Source organism: Balaenoptera ricei, chromosome 6 (genome assembly GCF_028023285.1).
Source record: "Balaenoptera ricei isolate mBalRic1 chromosome 6, mBalRic1.hap2, whole genome shotgun sequence".
Lineage (NCBI taxonomy): Eukaryota > Metazoa > Chordata > Mammalia > Artiodactyla > Balaenopteridae > Balaenoptera > Balaenoptera ricei.
In genome coordinates this window covers 16,692,156-16,706,435 of record NC_082644.1, presented here as the reverse complement: position 1 = coordinate 16,706,435, position 14,280 = coordinate 16,692,156, and the positions used below count along the sequence as shown (strand labels likewise).

Genomic DNA, 14,280 nt, shown 5'->3' with positions numbered 1-14,280 from the left:
GGTGTGCCCCTTCTGCTGTATAAATTAATGTGTTTATAATCATTCAAAAATCAGTTCTCATGTGCTATTATTAAAGATTTTGCTGATAATCTTTTCAGAATGCACGAAACATTCTGCTAAATACCAGGTAATTTTTTTAAAATAGTCATTGATGTCACAGATTACTACAGAGGAAACACCAGTGGCTTTCTTTTGCTCTGGCTATTATTTTTTAGTCATTTACTTTTGTATCCAGCTAAAATGTTAAAATTATTGAACAGGCCAGAATTAATATTAATTGTAACATCTCACCCTTCAGTTGTCAGCTATTAATTACATTGGCATCATTGTTGCTACTGCTCGTATTTATGCAGACATTTCTGTTAACCCTGAGAAATTTTAACTGTGCGTTGGTACTATCTTAAATGCACTAGCTTATAGTCTGTTAAAATCTGGAGTCCATATTGTGTTCTCTGTCACATGCAATCCCCATTGCAGTTGGTAATTATCAAAATAATAGCTCACACTTTTGAGTGATTTCTATGTGACAGGCACTGTTCTAAGCACTTTACTTATATTAATTTTATTCTCACAATAGTCCTGTGAGATAGGGACTCTGGTTATCCCATTTCCTAGATAAGGAAACTGAGGCTCATCATAAAGGTTGAATAATTTGCCTACAGTGTCACAGTTACCTGGCAACAGTATATGAATTCAAACCCACATAGGCTTATTGCAGAGCCTGTGCTCTTAGCAACTAACTTATTATTTACCCACTATTACCCTTGTAGTAAGAGAGCATGCATTAACTAAGTACAGAGATTGTGGGGTTAATGCTCTCCCCTTTGAAGCTTGGTCCCAGAAAATCCATCAGTGTTGGTATTTTTAAAATCTTCGAAATTTTGTCTTTCTTAAGAAAATAATAGAAATGTGTGTGACATACTTAAGATATAATTATTCTCTGTATTATGATCAGTATAAAAGATTATATATAGCATCTGGTATATAATCTAGCATCACCTTTTTATCCAAGACATTTATGATAACACAGTGACACTGAAGCTAAAATCAGAACACTTTGAATCTCTATGTAGTTTTCTATTGGCTTTTTTTTTTTTTTTTTTTGGTTGTCATTTAAATCAGAAAGCATATTTCTGTTACCATTCCTATTTGAACTTAGAAATAAAATTAAGGGGGCATTCCATAACTTGGTTGTCTATCAGAAATCTTGCTGCATTTTTTCTTTAATGTGCTAAAAGCAAAATGAGCTCCCTCCTGGTTGAATTGAACAGTATATAGAAGAGATTTAAGCTTATAGTAAATGGTTGAACTGAAATTACTCTTGGCAACCTTGAAATTCCTTTATTGTACTCATTGAGTACCTACTATGTGTCATAAATAGAGGGCATACTAAAGAAGTAAAAGACTTAATCCTTGACCACAAAAACCTTTAAAATATGACCAGAAAGACAAGAACAGAGGAGTAAATGATACAATACAACCATTTAATTTAAGTACTCACTTCTGTGGTATAGACTACATGTTGAAATAGGTTAGAGAAGGAAGAGAGTATTACAGGCAATCGTCTATCTTAAGTTCATGGCTGTTAGTCAATGACTGTTTTAGAAATTTTATAGTAACTTCAGCCCTGACTGGATTGTTTACCAAAACCCAAGCCTTGCTACTGTCTGATTTTGAGACTAAGCCACAATACAACATGTTAGAAATTATTAGCAATGTCTTCCAACAGTTTGTTAAATTTTACCTCCCTAAGTGCAGAGGAAATTAAAACTTTGCAGTGGAGATACCTCTCCTTCTGTCTTCCCTCTGTACACGGTAGAGACATGATATCCTGGCTAGCTGTTATTAGCAGCTTATTGTCATCTGCATTCTCTCACTAAATATGGTCTAACAGTAACTTAAATGTTTAAAATGTATTTTGTTATTTATGTTGGTCTTACTGAAAATTCTTCTAGTTTACTTGAAGTCTACATGAAAATTTTTTTCTTTGCAACTAATTCTAAAACTTGCGTTGGTTTGTTTTTCTGCACAGGCAGACACCACCCATCCTTTAACCAAGCACAGAAAAATAGCCTCTTCTTTCCGAGATTCATCGTTATTTGATATCTTCACTCTTTCCTGCAATCTGCTAAAACAGGTGAGATTGTATGTTGGGGCCTGCCTCACAGATCCTTTTGAAAGGATGAGAATAAATGGGGACTTGTTATGACCCCATGAGAGTTTATGCATCTCTTTAATCATCGTCATGTCTCACGTAATACATATGTCCGAGCTATTGAAGAAACTTACCAAACTGAAAGAAAGAATTGTGATTTCCCTATTTCACATCTATTCCCCTAGGTAAAGAGCAGTATGTGAACACTTATCCCATGCTCCTATTTTAAAGGAACTAGTTTACCACAAAGTTTGAGGTTTTTCTTGTTTGCTTTTTTTATATCCACATAAGATCTTCCTATGTGGAGTAAAAGCATCTTCACTTTATGGTGTTTGGATTCTCAGTGCTTTGAAAGCAGTCTCAGACTACATTGTTAGCATACTAAAACTAGGCTGGCTTCCCTGTCCCCTGCTGAGTTACAGGCAGCAAATAAACAAGCAACATCTGTAAGGAAAAGTAAATTTTGAATTTTTAACATCCACTTAGATTTCATAACCTGAAGGAGTAGACAGTATCACAGAAGGAAATTACCAGTTTTAAAATAGAAAGTTGGTATTTCATTTATTGATAGACTTGAACTAAGGAAGAAATGTTAACTTGTGAGTTCTACACATGTATAACCATGTTTGGATGCTTTGTCGCTATAGAAAGCCAAATGGAATTAGCCTCTGGCTTTGTGTTCATTGGGGGTTTTCTGTTTGTTTGTTTTCTTGTTCTTGTTCTCGTTTTCCAGTGTGTCTCAGTTGTAGTATTAGAAGCAAGTTTGGATTCTTCTTTTGTCCCAGTTAATGATGTCCATCTTTTCCTTCAGTTACCTAGTTTTACTTCAGAATTCCCAAAAAATTCTCAGTTTGGACAAGCTGCCTCGCAAGAGCTGTTGTAGCTCACAAGCTGCCTCGCAAAAGCTGTTTCTAGAGGGAAAAAGCTTTTGAGAAAACTGAGCCTTGAAACCTCCTCTGATACTGATTCTGTCAAAAACAGTGAGCCAGCCAGTCACTGAGGTCACAGCTGGTAGAAATTTGAATCTCATAGTCACCGTAGCTCTGGACCACTATTGAGCTATAGGCCGGTACACTGCTGATGAATAAATAAAATTCAGTGGTGATTTTGTTTTGATTGTGGTTTGAAAGATTTTTGTTGATGCTGGTGATGGTAATGTTAAAAAGAGGAAGGAAGGTAGGGCAGGGTGTAAAATTTACTAGAACTCCCTCCAGAGTTTAGCCCCAGCCCTGTCTGAAATAATAAGGATCTAAAATGCAAATGAAGTAACCAAACATCCCATATTGCTTCAGAATTCACTGTGGCCACGATGCCTACAGCATATAAAGAGTAAGTGTCAAAGGGGGAATTTCTTTAAATACCAGCTTCATGTTTTTATAGTAAATGTGTTTTAATAGTAAATAAGGAGCTGGGAGTTTCATAGTGATGGAAGGACTTTGAAGGTGATGGAAGTGCAGCATCTTTTGGGAGAGAAACATCACTTGACTATGTTGGAATACCACCCTCCTTTTCTGGCTTAGCAGCCTCCTCGTAAGTCTGGTAGCAAGCTTGGAAGAGAGGAGTGATTGTTTGGGGCTCATTATGTGGTCATTTTTACAGGCTTCTGGAAAGAATCTGAACTTGAATGATGAAAGTCAGCATGGCTTGCTGATGCAACTGCTCAAACTCACTCATAACTGCCTAAACTTTGATTTCATCGGCACTTCTACTGATGAGTCCTCAGATGACCTGTGCACGGTACAGATTCCCACCAGCTGGCGATCAGGTAATACAGTCACACCCTCTGAAACAGGTTGCCTGAAACAGGTTGCCTCTCCACTCAACCTGGAGTCTGCAGGGTGGTCTCAGGAACCCCTGGCAAATCCCCTGCTTGCTCTTAAAGAAAACTTAGGATGTCAGTATGGGTCTTTTTAAAGTCAGAGAGAGGCTGTTGGAGGATCCCCCAGCCGGGGAGAACTCTTTAATTACTGGGTTCCTGACGGATGTGAGTTTGACCTTACGTTAATCACCTAGAGACTTCTGATATCTTACTCATTTGAGGGAATTTCTAACTTTAAAAACAAAATCAAATAAAAGAACTTGTGCTTATGCTTGGTATTGTATTCCTAAGGATAAAAATTCTTGCTATGAACAGAGTTCTGATTGTCTTAAGTTGTTTGAGAATCAGAAGAATGAATCCATTTCTTAGAGGAGCTAAAAACAAGTGCTTAAAAAAAAAAAAAGGGAAAACAAAAAGCCCCTATTAGCTTATCACTTTCAAATGAAATAAACATTCTGTAAGATAAGAAAGCAGGAAGATACGCTCCCCGATGACTGTATAGCACCGGAGTGTGCCAGCTGCATTGTGCAGACGTACTCAGTAAAGTGCTCTTTTTGTCTTTCAGCATTCTTAGATTCTTCAACTCTGCAACTGTTTTTTGACCTGTATCATTCCATCCCTCCTTCATTTTCACCTCTGGTGAGTCAGGACCACAGTTTCTATTTCTAGAACGTAGCAATGGTGAATGAGCCTTATGTTCATTTTGTACAAAATCGTAGAAGTAAAGCATAGAAATACTAGGGTTAGTTATCTAGCCTTTTGAGATAAAGCTTGTCACCTAAAGGTTCTCACAGTAAAGTCTTAATTCCTTCTAAATTGTTCCTGGGAATTCCTTCGTGGTCTGTTGGTTAGGAATCCACGCTTTCACTGCAGGGGCCCAGGTTCAGTCCCTGGTTGGGGAACTAAGATCCCACAAGCCGCGCAGTGCGGCCAAAAATAATTGTTCCTGTCTAATGACAGATTGCTGCAGATGTCAAGCTCTTTTGGTCTCCCTTTGTATCTGACTTTATACTATACCTCAAATTGCCACAGGCTAGAATGTGGGGAATTCACCTTATATTGTCTATTTGAAGATAGATAGAAGTCAAGACTAAGAAAATTTCTGAAAATCCCTCAAGCATATGTTACATAAGTGCTAAATGGAAGCTGTACTGGGATGGCATATTTGCATACTTATCCTGAATAACATTTGAAACCTCTTGGGAATGCTGCATTTCTCCTTTAAAGCCATAATTAACCTCCTCAAATCTCAAAATTCATTCAGTTCCTAAAAGGCGTTGGTCTGATATTTCAGATTGTTGGTATAAAATACCATTGTACAAAACATGCAGAGAAAATACAGTAAAGTAAATGGGTGTTTTGCATAGTTTTTCTGCAGTAGACTACTTTCCTGGTAATAGTAGTTTTCCAAATTAATGTGGACCTTCACTTTAGCAGAAACATGAATTCGTGTTTTTTGTATCATTAAGTTTACTTCAGGAAAAAGTAACACACTTAAGAAGGGTAATTAATGAAAGGATTGTTTGTAAAGGGGTGGACAAAATTAAGGGAATCCAACAAGGGGTGGTGATGTACACGCCCTGGGGCTAGCAATAGTGGGGAGCCTCAAGGGGCAAGGGAAAGAAACCCTGGAGAGAGCTGAAGCTGTGACTTAGGGGAGGGCTGTTCACCAGAGGTAGAGAAACTCTGCCAACCATGGCCCAGCTGGGGGTGAGGAGGGGGCTCCTCTTTCTTCCTGCCCTTGATCTCCTGCTGGTACTTTCCAGTGGTTGAAGCCAATGAGAAGCAAGAAGGCAAGGGAACTTGGCTGTTGTTAGTCAACAGAGGTCAGCCTCCCAGGGAGCAGAGCAGGGAGGCGAAGGGCAGAAAATAGATCTGGAGGGGCAAACAGAATATAAATAGCTAGCACAGTGGGGAAAGGGGAAAATGTTTTCATTATAAAACCTGTTTTCTTTAGGGCACAGATCTGACTTGGTTATTTCATTATAGCACTACATAGCAAAGGCTGATTAGCCAAAAGGCCTTAATAAAACAGAAAAAAAAACTAAATCTAAAGCATTATTTAAACTATGAATTGCTTGGTATTTTCAAGCTTTAAATATATATCTTAAACACAAATCAAAGAAGCCATCAGGGTGGTCAAAGAATAAAACGTAGATGACTTTCCAAACTATGGATTTAACTAGTTGTTACCGTCAACCTGGATCTAATGCTCTTTTTATTTTTCTTTTCATAAAGCTGTTTCAGCTATCCTAAGCTACATCCCCCTTGATCTTTTTTTTATATCATTATAATGGTAGCAGGGGTTGAAAGAACAGCATTAGTGCCATATGTAAAGAAGAATATTTACAGCAGGGGAGAGGGTAATGAAAATAGCTATACAATCTTTTTGATCATTTGTGTTTGGGTTGTGCCCTGCTTTAGGTATTATCTTGCTTAGTACAGATTGCCTCAGTTAGAAGATCCCTGTTTAACAATGCAGAGAGGGCCAAGTTTCTCTCTCACCTTGTTGATGGTGTTAAACGAATACTGGAAAACCCACAGGTAAGATTTTTGAGAATTTATTTTTATTTGTGTGTGTATATGTGTGTATGATTAGTATATGCCTATCTGTTATGGCTCCAAAGAAAAATCAATCTAGAGGTCACACTTAGCAGAAATCATAGAAAACAGTTCAGTCTGTCATCCTTCAGAAGATTTAAGTGAATGTATATTTGTAGATTTAAATAATACTTACCCAGAAGAGGAGCTTGTATCCTCTAGCTTCAGGAATGTAGGAATTCTGGGAAGGGATCCCCTTTGGTTGTTGTTGTTAATTTTTATTGGAGTATAGTTGATTTACAATGTTGTGTTAGTTTCAGGTGTACAGCAAAGTGAATCAGTTATACATATACATATATCCACTCTTTTTTTTTAGATTCTTTTCCCACATAGTCCGTTACAAGGTATTGAGTAGAGTTCCTTGTGCTATACAGCAGGTTCTTATTACTTACCTATTTTATATATAGTAGTGTGTATATATCAATCCCAGTCTCCCAATTTATCCCTCCCCCTCTTATCCCCTGGTAACCATAAGTTTGTTTTCTACATCCGTGACTTGACTTCTGTTTTGTAAATAAGTTCATTTGTACCCTTTTTTTTAGATTCCACATGTAAGCGATATCATACGATATTTGTCTTTCCTTGTCTGACTTACTTCACTCAGTATGACAATCTCTAGGTCCACCCATGTTGCTGCAAATGGCATTATGTTAGGGAAGGGATCACTTTGAAGGAAAATAAGGATAGAGCTAGTCATTTTTCCCAAAGAAATTAAGAATCTAAAATTTGTTTTTTGTTTTCATTTCCATTTTTTTGAATGTACATTATTTACCTAAGTGTATAGGGCTACATTTAGGTGGGAGGGGAGCTATTTCTCATTCAAATATTCATTCCATAACTCAGTTGCCCTTTTTGTCTTTTTCAGTCCCAAAGACTGAGCTAACACCTCCTTTTTTTAAGTATTTCTTCACACTAGAAAATATCATAAAAACAGTTCACTTTTAAATACACTCTGTTCTCTCCCTCTTTTTAAAAATTCACTTATTCTATCAACAAATTGTATGGGGCCACCTACCATGTGCCAGGGATTCCGTGGTGAGCAGAACAAGAGCTGCCCTCCTTCTCTCATAGAGGAGGACATACGTAAGGAAACAAGTATGCTGGTGTAGTATGCAAACAGATGAAAAGTGTTTGATATAAGTATATAATAAAATACATAAACATACTAATATAGGAGTACGTTTATTGTAGCAAAGACGACATAATAAAGTATGTGAAATATTTGTGTAACTTTGCCACTGTAGTTTAGTTGTGCTTAATGACAGATTTGACAGATGTGAAAATAAAAATCTCATTACTTTTCATTTGATTGGTGGGAAGCAGACAGACCAGTCACATCTTAGATCGTGCCCGTTTTCTGCCATTAATCAACTTTACAGCCCTGGGCAAGTAGTGTGGTCCTTCTGGGCTTCTGTTTCAGACTCTTCCAATTGAGGCTAATAACCCCATCTCACAGGATGACTATTATGGACAGACGAGATGTAATAATCCCTTTTAAAAGTGACTTTTTAAAAAATTGCTTTTAAACATTATACAAATGTGTCATTCTGAATGATGACCTGCAGCAGATTCCCCCCTCTCCTCATGCCATCCCAGATGTCATTCGGGAAGAAGTATAATGAATCACATTTTACATTTTATTTTCTTCCCTGTGCTGTCACCAGAGTTTATCAGACCCAAACAATTACCATGAGTTTTGCAGACTACTGGCCCGATTGAAGAGTAACTATCAACTGGGAGAACTAGTAAAGGTGGAAAACTACCCTGAGGTCATCCGATTGATAGCTAACTTCACAGTGACCAGCCTGCAGGTTTGTCTTTGATTGCTTGTCCCTTTCTTCCTAAACACAGGAACCTCTTCTCTTACTCATTGGTTTTATTTAACCTTGGCAGAAGTGAATGTAAGTATAGGGCAGCCCTGCACAGAGTGGTCACTACTGCAGCCTACTCATTCACGTTACAAAAGTTCAAGGAGTGTAGTTAGAGGAGCATGAGGGAACTGCAAGAATAATATTTAGATTCAAGACTGGGAGAATTCCCTTCTAGTCCCCCAAAAAAGGCAAGATTGGAACAGGGAGCTGGGCAGAAGAGTGAAGAGAGACTCAGCGCCCTCTCTTTCTTAGTCATGTGTAGGCAGTGGTTCTCACAGGCGATGGCTTGCATCAAAATCGTCTGGGGAGCTGGATGAGAAATGCAGGTGCTTGGGTCCTACCCCCATAATTTGTGGTTCACTAGGTCCAGGGTGGAGCCTTGGCATCTCTGTCTCTAACAGGCTCTCTGATGTTTGGGAGCCAGTTACTCAGCCAGCTCAGAACGGCTCTTCTCATTGCATGTTTAATCTCTGAAATACCAGTAAACACATTAGGCTAGTTGCCGTGCACAGAACAAAGCCCATCAAAGTTTATCCTCATTCTCTCTCTTTTTTTTTTTTTTAAGAAAAGTCTTTATCCTTTGTGTCAGATGGCATGGGACTAATGTATTATGTACAAAAATGAGAACTATGCCTCCTACTCTCTTGGTTTTCCTTAGCATTGGGAATTTGCCCCAAATAGCGTGCACTATCTCCTGAGCCTATGGCAGCGGCTGGCAGCCTCCGTGCCATACGTGAAAGCCACAGAGCCCCACATGCTGGAGACTTATACTCCTGAGGTCACCAAAGCCTACATCACATCCCGTTTGGAATCTGTGCACATCATACTGAGGTAAGGAAACTGGGGCAGCCTCCCTCTTTCCCCACAGGTGGCCTGGCGTCCGACTTGCCAGAGATCAGACACCCAGTTGGCAAAAGCGTACTTGATATGAGTCATATTGGAGCTAACACCATAATGGGCATTTTTTTCACGTTAGCACAATAGCTGAGGAGAGCATAAAGTAAGTCCAAAAGAAGAGTCTTTCTCTTTAATATCCTATTCGTGTCCCTTCTTCACCAACCATAGCAGTATCTTTGAATACAAAGTGTATCAGTATAATGTTTGTCCTTGCCACTGATTACCTTCAAACATGAGAGAAGCATTTATAAGCTATAGATGACAACAATTATAATGTGTAAAATATAGGTGCTTAATGTGAACTTCTAAAGAAATAAGTAGATAAATAAGCTACACAATCCAGAGCTTACTAGAAGATGTAAGAATTCCAGGCAGCCGATCACTGATTGCATTATACTGACACATGGTTTCTGTCTTCCTTGACTACTAACTGGACCAGAAATCTATAGTAAAGAAATGTCAGACCCTTTAGAAATGACCTATATAAAATGGAGTTCTTCTAGGGACTTCCCTGGCGGTCCAATGGTTGAGACTCCGAGCTTCCTGCAGGGGGCGCGGGTTCGATCCCTGGTCAGGGAACTGAGATCCCACCTGCTGCACGGTGTGGCCGGAAAAAAAAAAGAATGAGGTTATTCTTTGTGTAGGGACCTATCTTGTATACTTTTTTCATTAGCTATTTCTAAGGGGAATTTACTTGGACTCTGAAGGTTTGGGGTGTTTTGTTTTGTTTTTTAACTCAGATTCTTAATTTGCTCAGAATCAAGTACATTTAATTGTCATAAGAATTATAGTCTCAACTGTTTATGACTTGAATCATTACAAAATCTTGAGTATTTGTGAAGCCCATTGGAAAGCACTGTTCTGTTAGCTGCATAGTTTCTATTCCTGAGGCCTCAGCTAGTTTCAGCAAGGCCATGCTGGGGAGGGTTACATGTATGGGCTCTGGGCCCACGTAGCCGGTTAATAGCTGTGTACTCTTGGGCACAGTTGTAATGCGGATTACATTACTGTGTCCCAGCCTCGTGCGTGGGTCATGGTAAACACACAGCTGTGAAATGCTTGCTGCCCTGGTGTTGCTGCTGCTGGGTTGTCATACGATGATGTAACAGTACGTGGCGAACTTATGGTAAGACTTTCAAGTCTAGGAAACCAGTAGATAAGGCAAGACCTGATATAGAGCCACAGTGCCTCATCTGCATTTCTGAAATTTAAGATGTGAGAATTAATTTTTCTCAGAAGTTTGGCACAAAACTCATTTGGTGGCAAAACTTGACATGTGCTGATATGAGACCATTTATAGTCATTTTTTTAAAATTCTACTTCGTGTGACTGTTCATAATATTTATACATTTTGCTACAGGAATATTGTATTTGACATGCCACAGCCCAGGGAGGGTTCATATTACATGGTAGAAGCATCATAGTGCCTCCCTAAAATCTGAAGATTTCTGAATTCCAAAACACATCTGGTCACAATGGCCTCACACAAGGGACAGGTTACTTGTAGTCACAAAGTTTACTATAGTCAGGAACAAACAAGAGGCTGAGAACCAAGAGCTTTTAGGGGTGAGAAGCGTAGGACTGAGAGGATCATGGCAGACAAATGTTAAGCGACTGGGAATTGGAAGACTGGACGCCAATGGGCAGAGCATACCTACGGGAGACTGATGCTAGGTTGAGGCACCTGCCTTCCACCTGTTCTTAACCTTCCTTCCTTGGTAGAAAGTGGTGTTGGGATGTGGGCCTCTACAACTGCACGGGGTGGATGAATGGAGAAGGAGAACTGCTGCGACGGAGAAATCAGTAGGCATATTTTAAGAGCGCGCCTTCCTTCTTCCCCTGGGAGTAGAGACGGACTGGAAGATCCCCTGGAGGACACAGGTCTGGTCCAGCAGCAGTTGGACCAGCTGTCTACAATCGGGCGCTGCGAATATGAGAAGACATGTGCGCTCCTCGTGCAGTTGTTTGACCAGTCTGCCCAGTCCTATCAGGAGCTGCTCCAGAGTGCCAGCGCCAGCCCCATGGACATTGCAGTGCAGGAGGGTGAGTGGACAGCGGACGGGGCCTGGCAGAAGGTGCTGTCAGCACGCTTTCGCTCGTTGCTACCTCTCTTTCACCTTCCCCCCCAGAATTCTTCCATCATCAGTTAGCTCCATATACACAAAAGAATATTTGATAATAAATGCCACAGGGAACTAGGGAGGAGCAACTGAAATCATACCGGCAGCGGGTATGTTTAAGAAGGTACTGCACTGTAAAAATAACCACCCTGTCTGATAGGGGAGCCTTGGTTATCTAATGAATTTCGCCCTTGGCATCACCCTTACCAGAGCAGAGGAGTAGCTATTCTCTGGAAGAACAGTTAAACTTTATGACTTTTTCAGTTTCTTGAGATTAAGGAAGCTCATAGTAAGAAATGAACCTCACAGTGAGGAATTTCTTCATGAAATGATCACTGGTGGTGACACTAATGGGTCTTCTTCCTGTTGCAGGAAGGCTGACGTGGCTGGTTTATATCATTGGTGCAGTGATTGGTGGCCGGGTCTCTTTTGCCAGCACTGACGAGCAAGATGCTATGGACGGTGAGCTTGTCTGTCGGTAAGTGCTCCCGTGGAGGCTTCCTGTTTCACTGCTGTGACCCTCCCACCCCCTTTCGGGTCATGAGACCAGGGAACTTGACATGCTTCTGTTAGTGCTTTTCTCCCCATTTATAGAATATAAGTATAATCTTATGAAGCTGATTGCCCATGAAGAACTGTTACAAGTTCAAATTCAAACCTTTTATTAAGTACAGCAACAGCTATGCCTACAGTCCTTACTAAAAAACCATCTGCAGTAATTCAGCAAAGGAAATGATGGATATAGAATTAAGCATATTGGATACAGAGTGGAGAGTAGCTTTTAGTTCTGTTTAAGTGCAGTATCTCAGAGTTAATGAAATGTGGACTGCTTTTGCCTTATCAGAGTAAGTCTAATAGGAAACTGTGGGTCTTCAATTGTCCCCAAAGATGGAATTACAGAATTTCTACAGCCTTTCAAATCTCTTGACCATACACTTTCCCTTGTACAGGATCTCAAGTTACTTCGTGTCTGTGATTCTAATCTTACTAAAAACCTATAAATGAGCATTTAATGATTTCTGAAACTTTACTTAACATAGAAATAAAGAGGCAGGACTTTTTAATAGCCTGCAGAGGTTCTCAAACCTTTTCTTCAGGACTCTTTACCTTCTTAAAAAGTATGGAGGCCCTCAAAGAGCTTCTGTTTATGTAAGCTATATCTATCGATACTTACCGTATTAGAAAGTAAAACTGAGAAGTTTTTAAAATATTTATGAATTTGTTTAAAAATAACAATAAGCCCATTTCATGTCAACATATGTTGTTTTTAATAACTATTTTTTCAGAAGAAGTGAATGAGAAAACTGGCTTTGTTTTAATGTCTGGCATAGTAGAAGTCTGCTGGATTCTCCTCTCTGCTTCTGCATTCAGTCTGTTGTGATACCACACGTCTTATAGCCTCTGGAAAACCCCACTGCACCCTCATGTGAGAATGCGAGTGAAAGGGCAAATAATGTTTTAGTATTTTTATGAAAGTGGTTTTGTTACCTTGCAGAGAACTGCTACCCTGAAGGGTTCTAAACTTTCAGATGCTCTCCTTAGAGATAAACACATTTTAACATGATGCCTTAGAATTTATTGGTCCCCAGACATTTCAATCCATAATTTTTATTCTTATTCAGAAAATCCCCATTTGTCTCTTTCCACCCCCACTTCATCTATCAGATGCCCATCTGCCCTTAGGTGCCTTAATCCTGACTAAAGTCTCCACGGCATATCACACTGGCATTTTTTGAAGAGTTGATCTAAGATTTAATAAAGATGAAATCCAGTACCTTTCTGATTCTGTAGCCTGCTGTGATACTGTGTGTCATAATATAGATTGAGTTTAGACAGTGTCTCATATACTGGTTCTCAACTTGAGTGTTCCAACACGATGAATGAGTCCAATTCACACATGATGTCACCAATAGTTTGTTACCTATTTTCACACTATCAAAATGCCAAATGACTCACTTGTAATCGCATCATTCTTATTCATCCCAGCATTCCAGTATGCTTTCTTTTGAGGGGATGGGTGCAGGGAAGAGGGATGAAGTCACAGGTAGCATATCTGCTCTTGGTCCCTGGAAGTGTTACCTGCCTGTGAACATCATCCTTCATGTGTCTCCTTTCCTTTTATGGCTCCATGAGAAAAAAGATTGAGAGCCACTGGTATTTAGTCCAATCGACCTCATTTTATAAATGAGGAAGTGGGGCTCAGAAAATAAATTGCTTTACTCAAGGTCTCACAGAAGTTTCAAGGATGACCATTACCCTGGTACTAGTGTTTTTTCCACTATTTTTAAGCAATTATGCGTTCTGCCTCCATCTACAGTCTCAGGCGACTAGAAGTTTTAAACATGTAACTGTTCATTCATACTCCTCGGCTGAGGTCCCTGTAGGGCAGAAATGGAGAACTTTGTTCCTGCAGTGGAGCTTCCAGCCTGCAGAGAATGCCTTTCCAATAGGATGGGTGAGGGGGGGGTGTGTGCCCATTTCAGGGGAGGTCGGTTTTCTGCAGTGACCAGGATATCCTGCTGTTGAGAGAATCATTGCTCTTCCACCTCTAGGGTGCTCCAGCTGATGAACCTAACAGACTCTCGCTTGGCTCAGGCGGGTAACGAGAAACTAGAATTGGCCATGCTGAGCTTTTTTGAACAGTTTCGTAAGATCTACATTGGGGACCAGGTGCAGAAATCCTCTAAGGTAACAGACTCTCAGTTGGCTCCATTTAGTTCTCACTTCTGGTTGTGGCATTTCTGATTAAGAGAAATGACAGAGAGCAGTTTAGGTACAATCTCCAGATTTTATGTATCAGAATAAACTAAATAGTTC

At 39.8% G+C, this 14,280-nt stretch overlaps 1 protein-coding gene across 1 annotated transcript in view; it reads left to right on the top strand.

The window, feature by feature from the left end:
• Nucleotides 1–14,280, top strand: part of XPO7 (exportin 7) — an 88,542-nt gene that overhangs the window by 57,381 nt on the left and 16,881 nt on the right. Inside the window, exons 6-14 of the mRNA XM_059926968.1 lie at nucleotides 2,033–2,137; nucleotides 3,755–3,920; nucleotides 4,540–4,613; nucleotides 6,399–6,518; nucleotides 8,240–8,386; nucleotides 9,105–9,277; nucleotides 11,193–11,386; nucleotides 11,836–11,941; nucleotides 14,016–14,151. Coding sequence (XP_059782951.1) covers nucleotides 2,033–2,137; nucleotides 3,755–3,920; nucleotides 4,540–4,613; nucleotides 6,399–6,518; nucleotides 8,240–8,386; nucleotides 9,105–9,277; nucleotides 11,193–11,386; nucleotides 11,836–11,941; nucleotides 14,016–14,151 — 1,221 coding nt within the window. The remainder of the gene's footprint in view (nucleotides 1–2,032; nucleotides 2,138–3,754; nucleotides 3,921–4,539; nucleotides 4,614–6,398; nucleotides 6,519–8,239; nucleotides 8,387–9,104; nucleotides 9,278–11,192; nucleotides 11,387–11,835; nucleotides 11,942–14,015; nucleotides 14,152–14,280) is intronic.